General features: G+C 33.2%; 1 protein-coding gene across 1 annotated transcript; it reads right to left on the reverse strand.

The window, feature by feature from the left end:
• Positions 1-2,544: 2,544 nt before the first annotated feature.
• On the reverse strand, positions 2,545-3,469 carry LOC144999770 (senescence-associated family protein, putative (DUF581)). Its single transcript, XM_078958938.1, has 2 exons — positions 3,048-3,469; positions 2,545-2,855 (listed from the first exon to the last, which is right to left on the reverse strand). Exons 1-2 carry the CDS (start codon positions 3,356-3,358, stop codon positions 2,768-2,770), a joined length of 399 nt encoding a protein of 132 aa, XP_078815064.1. The 5' UTR covers positions 3,359-3,469; the 3' UTR covers positions 2,545-2,767.
• Between the last annotated feature and the right edge of the window lie 5,695 nt (positions 3,470-9,164).

Below are 9,164 nucleotides of genomic sequence, written 5' to 3' on the forward strand. Positions count from 1 at the left end.
CGCGTACGCTAAGCGTTCCTCCGGAGTACACCCCACATACTCGCATGGGTCAGCCTTGTTGAGTTGAGTCGGCTGGGTTAACTTGGTTGACTTAGTGGGTTTGACCAATTGACTTTGACTTTGACCAAGTTTGACTTTGAGGGTATTTTGGGATTTTGATAGAAATTGGTCATTTGATGGAATTAGGTATCAGTTAAAGAGCTGAGATTCGAAGTTGGGACTTATCAGTTCTGTTCAACTTGCAAGGTGAGTTTTCCTCACTATACGTCCGGGTTGAAGGCACCAAGGTCGATCCTTTGGATTGTTATCATGGTTTATCGTATGGTTGTGTATTGTAGTCATATGTTAGATATGTATCCTGGTAAATAGGATGTTAGCATGCAGTTATGATCTATGAATCCGCTTGTTTGTTTGATGTCTGGTTAAATGTTTATTAGTTATATGTATGTCAACATGTCATGGTTGGTTGGGTTGAGGTGGTTATGATTTGTGTTGAAGGCCAAGATACTTGGGGCAGACCGGATAGACTCTAGACCTGTGAGGCAGTCCAGTTAGCCTGAAGGCTTGGAGAGCGGTCCAAATAGGTTAAAGGCTTGTAAAGCGGTCAAGTCTTGTTGAAGGCTCTGTATGTATGCTGGTGACTTGGTAAGGCATGTGGAAGATATGGTTGATAACCTATTGACCAATGTTCAAATCCTGACACTACTAAGCCCTTGTGACCATGGAGGTTCGCCTGCAGTAACTCTAGGACATGAGGCAAAGCCTCATGTTTGCAGCGGGGGATTAGTCGGTGCGCGAAAGCTGGCCTAGAAACCCTCGTTAAGGAAGTTCCCTTTCTAAAAAAAATTTGGAGAAAAACTCACTAAGCGTTGACTTACAATTTTGGGTTATGTTTTAGGCACCTCAGATGATCGTGGGAAGGCGAAGGTGTGATCGTGCACCTTCTCGTGTTTTGATTTATGATTTTAGGAAAGCTCTGATATTAAACATGTTTTGAAAACTAATTGTAAACAATGATGATTTGTGTGTTAGTTTCAAAAGTTTAAAATTTTCATGAATTTTATGGATGTTACAACATTACTTGAAAAACATAGAAATTTAAAACCTAAATTACTAAAAAAACATAAAAAAGACATAGAATCAGAATCATTATCATCAGATGAGAAAGAAGAAATTGAACCTAAAAAATTATTCATATAGTTGAAAGAGTGTGTTTGAAGGATGTAAAAATATGTGTAAGTATATGTAATTATGTATATATACAAGGTAAGTTTTAATGTTAAAGAAATGTTTTTTTAATTAATGTTAAAGAATTATTTTTATTCTATCATTCGAAAAAATGGTAAAAAACCATTTACCAATCAAATGAATCGTGTTCGATAGTCTCTGGTACCACATTACAACCAACCCACCGAAGTCAAGGGCAGTGTCACACGTGGGTTGGTTAGCCACATAGGAGCTCACACATCCTTTACCCACATACCAGATAGTATAACCCCGTAAGTTTCTCAAATAAAAAACAATTTTATCATATTAAACATCACATTTTGGTTACCGTAAAATTAACCATATAGCATGTAACTTCTTGATGTGACTTGTGTAAGATGGGTTGGATATTTACTATTTTTGAAAACTCAAATGTAGGTACTCCACTTTATATAGTTAAACTCAAAGCAGATTGTTCTTCCCTTGTCTGAGTCGTAGCCACAAAACAAGATATCAATGGAGCAACTAAAAGAATTCGCAGGTCTATTACCAACCCCCTCCTTTTGATTGTGTTTTCGATTTTGGTTTGATTGTGATTTCGTATTCGGAAACCTTAGCTGTAGAACTATGGGTTACGATTTCTCCATTTTGATAACAACAAACAATGAGCACAAGCAAAATTGTTGGTCCCGATTTTTCCATTTCTAAAACATCAAATACCGAACACTAGTAGAACCGTTGCTGATGGTGATGAAGTGTAACAGTAGCGACACTATCCATGGGTGGACACAAAATTTTATAGTAGGTGTGTTACAAAATTTTTTAGTAGGATTTCAATAAAAAAAAAAATCAGAATATTTTGTATTACGTCCGGAGAAACAAGACGTCGTTGGTGCCACTACAAACACTATAGTAAAACTGGTCATTGATACTATCAACCATCTTTAATAGCTTTAATAGCGACACTATCAGTGACGGATAACAATGTTGCAAAGTGATGATCTTTTAGATTAGCAGCAACATGTAGTCACAAAAGACAATATCAACGCCATCTAGAGTCTTTAACATTGACATATATTGTTCTATTGCCCTAATTTTTTTTATAGTGATTTAATTTTAGATTTAACCAAATGAACCATTTCTTTGACTTATTCTTTTAAAAAAATAACATTTAACCGGTTGTAGACTACAAAAGGATCGTCCTATGGAAAAAAAAAGATAAGGACTTAAATGGAAGATTAATGGATTTCTTTTTAAACCTTTAAAAAAAATTCCCAAGGGGTTCTCTCTTTTGTTTGTATCGTATGTTGCTTATCAATAAATTTGCGAGCGTCGACCTTATCCACAAAAATATGATTCAATAAAACGACAGATGTTGAAAATACATACCTCTACATACGTACGTACATACATAAATAATTAAATATACATACATATGTATGTACATATCTGCATCATACTCAATCATATGGACATTGGTTGAATTTCCAAACCCATAAAATATTAAAATAGAATAATAACTAATGCTTCATATATTCGAATCATTTGATGAATATTAGTATTATTCAGAACTGAGAGCAACTGGTTTCTTTGCATCTTGAATCATTTGTTGCTGTCTGCACTCCAAACTACAAAATGCACTGTCGCCTCTGCAAAATTTCAAAATTCAAAACATTTGTTTTTAACTCTTTTAATATCATTAAATTTGTATTTGAGAAAAGAAAAACAAAAGCAAGGCTTCAAATGCGTAGATGACTTTGATTTGTAGCTTTTAAATTATTTAGTAATAATAATATTAAGAGAATTAAGGTTATGAACTGATAATTAAATCATTAATATACCTGTACATGAAGATATCACGGCCGGGGATCAACCGGCGGTTGCAGAGGTGACAAACCGTCAAGAAATGAGCCGTTTCCATATGGTCAAGTGAATTCCGGCGGTGGTTCCTCGGAGAAATGGTGGCTGTCAAGACTCGATGATCAAGACTACCACTTGGTTTGTTCGTGTTGATGGGGTTGTTAGGATCATGCGGTGGTTGAGGGTTGTCATGGCCACCTCCAACGGCGGCGGTGCGGTTGAGATCCAAGGTGAATTCTGTCATGCTGGTGGTTCTCTTGATCGGAGGTCGGTGTCTCTTACCCAATATCATCTCCACACTCCTCTCTGCGTTTCTAGTTTCTCGAGGCTACTAAGAGAGAGAGAGAGAGAGAGAGAGAGAGAAAAGTGAGATCAGGGGAGTTGAGTAGATAACAAGGAAGGAGAGAGAATCTGGACCGCTGTTTTTGGTTTAGATTCTTGAGTAAATTACACAAATGGTCCCTACGGTTTGGGGTAGTTTACATTCTTGGTTCTAAGTTATTTTTTCAACTCGAAAAATCCTTACTGATTTGTTTTTGTAATTCGAAAAATCCCTACTATTTGTTTTTGCTACGCGCTTGGTCTTTACTGTTTGTTTTTGTAATGCGTTTGGTCTCTGTTTTACCTAAAAAACTATTATTTAAATACATAAAAATTATGGGATAAATAAGGTAAGGTGTGAGGGTGAGGTTGGAACGTGTTTATTTAAATAAATTAAAAAATCAATGACAAAATAGTTTTTTAGTTAAGACATGAACCAAACGCGTAATAAAAAACAAACAATATGAACCTTTCTAATTAAAAAAATAAATTAGAAACCAAAACCATAAATTACCCTAAACCTTAGGGACCATTTATATAATTTACTAAAGATTCTTTGTATCATTGCAACTTCACCACTTCGCCAGTGACCACCCATTATCTAAATATAAGAGTCAAGCTCAATAATATAAATATCATTTCTTTTCTATAATTTTGGATACAATAATTTAGCAGTGGGCGTTTAGTGTGACCGAGTCAGATTATTTTTTATTAGACTTAAAAAAATATTATCATTGAATAATAAGCTTTCAATTATATTATCAAACAAACAATCTATCTAAATTATATTCAGCTTTTTAACATACTATTAAAAGACGTATCAAACACCCCCAAACTTTCATATCTAACTTTTTTTTATTTATTTTTTAATACTCAAACATATTGTATTGCTTCGGAAAGATGGACGTGGCTCATGTAGAGGGGTCTGCTCGTCCCTACGATGTCACTGATTTATTTTTTAGTGCATCATAGTGGCTCTGGTTTCCTAAAAGGGTTATATTATAGTTAGATTCTTACAAGTAGATCTTGTCATTCTTTTGGCTTTTATCACAAGAAAATTCGATTTAAATGGTTATAATAAAAGTTTTGACATAAAAGTACTTACAAGTAGATCTTGTCATTTTTTGGTTTTTATCATAAGAAAAATTGATTTGAATATATGGTTATAACCAGGGATTTTGACATAAAAGTTTTTAAATTTGTCAAAATCTAACCTATTGTCCCTATGGCAATATTAGGTGTGATAATGGCTAAAGTTTGTTAAGCTTTTTTTTTTCTTTAGTTTACAAATTTGCAAAAAGATAAACCTTAATTATGAAATCAAATTTGCACAAAAAAAAAAACCTTTAAGTTCACAAATCTTTTATGTATTTAATTACCCTAAACATGTTATTTCAATTTGACAATATGAAATTCATTAAATTTGTTAAATTTTATCGGTTTTTCTTTGGAAAATGTTATTACAAGTAAATGACTAACATAACAAAAATGAAAAAAAACTTGACAAACTTTGACATTAACAAAAAAAAAAAAAAAAATCATTATTCGGACAAAATCAATTTTTTTTACAAACTTAAAAACTTTCATATGAAAAACCTATTTTTTTTACAAACTTAAAGACTTACATATCAAAAACCCTTATAATAATATATTTGTAATACGTTTACATAATACAAATAAGTACGTGTAGATCAAATGTTATACTAAAATAATTGAAAAGAAACAAATGCTATGCTGTATTATTGAAGAATAATGAGATGTATGCAAACAAAAATGTAATTGATTGCATAGGGTCGGCCCCCAGGTGATGCGTTGATTGTGTTTCTTCCACCTCTCTCTTATCCCAAAATAGTAAATTTTCTCTTTCTGGACTAAACAATTAAATATCGACAACAATTATTATACAGTCTAAATATAATATAATTTGCAGGGATAACAATTATTATACAGTCTAAATATAATATAATTTGTAGGGAAATATAGTAATCTAATTACATTTTAGTTTATAGTTAATTTTTTTTGAAGAGTAATTATTGTGTCAGAAATGGTTCAGACCAAAACGAGTCAAACCCGCTACTTTAGCCCAACGTTATATATAAGCATTCCGAATTTTGAAAATCCGAAAGTCATGTTCACCGCATTTCGGACAGAAGTTTTATCATTGATTCATCAAACCGAGTCGGTTTTACTTTTTAAGTTACTCGTATTTACACCGTGTTCCCAAGTTTATCAAAAGAAAAGAAAAGAAAAGAAAAGAAGGCCACGAGAGAAAAGAAGAGCAAGGAAAAGAAAACAAAATTTTCTTTTGTTTTCCCGAGTTGGAGAGAAGTGGAAAGAAAATTAATCATTTTCTTCTTTCCTTCCAAATCCTCTCAGATCGGAAGGAAATATAGGAGAGAAAGTGATCATTCCATTTCTATGCACTTCATTCCTTTAATGAAACTCGAGAACACTAATTTTTTTCATTTTCTTATCATTTCCACCTATTTCATTTCCTTTCTCTTGTTAAGTTGAACTCGGGAACGGGGTGTTAGAGTTTACAAACAATTATTTGTATATTAGAATACGTAAATAATATCTGGAATATGAAGAACAAGTCTGGAATATATATTTTAAGTTTTTTTGTTTGTTTGTTTTAGACATATAAGACCCACATAAGTATCTTAGAATGTGTAAACACTGTTTGTAGTCCGAAAATAAGTCTGATTAGACATTAAAAGGGATTTTGGAACGTTAGTATCACTCCGGAATACGAGGAACGTACTTCGGAATATGAAGATCAATTTCATAATGACTGTCTAGAATAAAAATTCAATATTTTTTTAATGATATTGTTAAATACATCATATTAGTCCAAAGATGGATTTTTGTAGATATTTTTAAAAAAAATGAGGGGGGGGGGGGGGGGGGGGTCCGGACGAAGAATTTGTATTCAATTTATAGCAACTTTCAGAATTCCGTTCGATAAAAGTAAAACTAAATTAAAAACATTTGTAATAAATATTTTATTTTATTTTTATGCTAATGTATTAAGATGATGTTGGAATTGTGTTTTACGGATAAAAAACCAAGATGTTGAGACAGAAAAATAACTCCAAAGACACCTATAAAATTAAGAAAGAAATCAGGATGATCTTAAAACTTAAATTGAAAGCAGATAAAACTCTGCAAGATGAGACCGAAACAAGTTTAGACAAACCTGATTATTATAGACTAGTTGAAAATTAATAATTTTTGTTAACGATACGTTTATACAAGTTGGTTTCAATTTTGGATACAATTATGCAAGTTGGTTTTTAATATGTATTGTAGTATTTTTTAATTTCAATCTCCAACATTCAATGAATCAATTGATGAGGATGTTTTGCCAATAGAATATGAAATATTATGTCTTGAAGACATGCAACAACATCTTATTGATAGAGCTACGTTAGAAATGATTCGTAATTATCAACATCCGAAATAACGAATGATAATACTAGAAATCCCATTATCGCCTTCTACGATCGAGGAGCTGAGAAAACTAGCAATGTATAATATACAAATGTTCCTCATTACGATGTCTGAAGATATACGACAGTTTGTGAACATAATGAGCATCATCGAAGAAGCACGTAGGAAAAATGCAACAATAGAAGAACGAGTGTAAATAACTGATAATGGATTTAGCCTAATTGAGACCTACATGAAATTGTTTGAAAATCATGTAGACAGTGCTAGTTTTCACTGAATGCAAGTTCCTGATTATCCTGAAAATATACTATAATTTAAATATTGTACTGCTATTTCAAACTTAATTACTTAAAAGAAATGGTAGGGTGATCTAAAGTGGCAATGCTTTTCATTAACATTAGTTAAACAACGATCATTACAAAAGCTATTACATAGTTATGTTGGCTTCCATAAATTAGAAAATTGTAAGGGATATGTATTTTGGTCACGGTCGATAAAACCTCATCTAATTCTAAAAACATCTGTTAGATGGTCTCGTTCTGCCCGAAGCTTATTAATCTCCACATTTGCATCTCGAATCCAATTCTCAAATTATTTGACTTTTTCATAGTTTCAGCAACCCATTTTTTTTCTTGTTCTGCTAGATCGTATGCATGTTGATTGAGTGTCCTAATTTTTTCAGAGTCCCTTTCGTTGGCTTCTTCGGCGACCGTCATAACTTCGAAAATGGCATCATACATTTTATCCGAGAGTGAAAAAATCTGAGTCTTCTGAAAACGGGTTAATATCTAAACAAACATAGCAATCTTATTATTCACAATGCCAAACACCAAAATCAGATGAACTCATTCTCAAGTTTTTACATTGGTAGGGTACTATGTTTACGATGTATGGTACCTCCATATTAATAGTGTAAGGTTGTAAGAAAATATAGTGTGTCCGGAAAGGGGTATCCGAAACGGTTTGTCCAAAATATGTCTTCGGAACGGGTGTTCGTAACGATTTTCCAGAATCTATGACCATGGCTGTGTGTTAAGAATGTGTGTACGTGAGTCCGAAATGTTTGATTTGGTGCTTTAGTTACCCATCGGTTGTGTTCGTATGATTTGTATATTCCAAGTGGGAGAGAGTGGAGACTTCGTAGCAGGAGAATTTCAAACCATGTTCCAGTCTTCAGCAAGATTGCTCAAGTTAAAGACTTTCTTGCAGCTGCAAGTTGATTGGTTTCGAGCCTATCATAGATCAACCATTAGGCAACGAAAACAACAAACAATTCTGATCTAAGACTCAAAACCAGGGATAAGTTTATATGATTTGAAGGTGGGTCATTTGACCCACCTAATTTTTTTTTCTATAAGTGGCTATATTTATGTATAAATTGTGACCTACCTTAAATATTTGAAGTGAACTACCTTAAACTACTTTAATGTTTTTGGCAAAAAAAAAGGCATAAATCAAGATTTTCTAAAGCCCACATTTTATATTTGAATAGGCCAAATACCCGATTCATTTAAGGTATAGTTTAATAAAAAATAGTCAAATACAAGTTAAATATATATAAAGGAAAAAAGGTAAAAAAAAAAAGGCATTTACACCACGTTGGTTCTTCTCCCATTTAACACGGGACAAACATATGTGTAACATCCATAAAATTCAAGTCAATTTAAAACTTTTTAAAACATTCAAAAATCAATAATGATTACAATTTGTTTTCAAAATGGTTTAATGTCAATGTATCCCAGGATCAAATCATAAAAATATAAGGAGGTGCACGACCACGCCTTCGCCTTCCCGCGATCATCAGAAATACTTGAAACATAATCAACAACTGTAAGCCCGAAGCATAGTGAGTTTCCCTAAAATACCAACGCCATACAATCATAATCATATCATATAAACAAACAACATGCATAATGAGCCATCAACCTGATTGGACCGCCTCGCAAGCCTTCAGCCTATCCGAACCGCTCGCCGGGCCTTGCCTTCCCGGGTCTGTAGTCTATCCGGTCTGCCAAAGGTATGTTGGCTTTCAGCACAAAGCAGGTCCGCCTCAACCCAACTGTAACGCTCCGTTTATTTAAATAAATTAATAAAGGTAAGTCCCGGGCAAATTGGTGAAGAATTTTAAAAGTCAAGGGTTAAAAGTGTACGTTCGGGACTTAAATTGAAAATATTTGAAGGCTTAAGGGTTTATTGGTAAGTTAGGGATTTATTATGAAAGGAAATCATAGAATCAGGGGTAAAAGGGTAAATAATGGATTAAAATTGACAAGATCCCATGGGGAGGGACCAAACTTGTAATTATGGTAAAGATGTCATATGGG

The sequence above is a fragment of the Lactuca saligna genome, chromosome 6, assembly GCF_052625555.1.
Source record: "Lactuca saligna cultivar CGN05327 chromosome 6, ASM5262555v1, whole genome shotgun sequence".
NCBI classification, from domain to species: domain Eukaryota; kingdom Viridiplantae; phylum Streptophyta; class Magnoliopsida; order Asterales; family Asteraceae; genus Lactuca; species Lactuca saligna.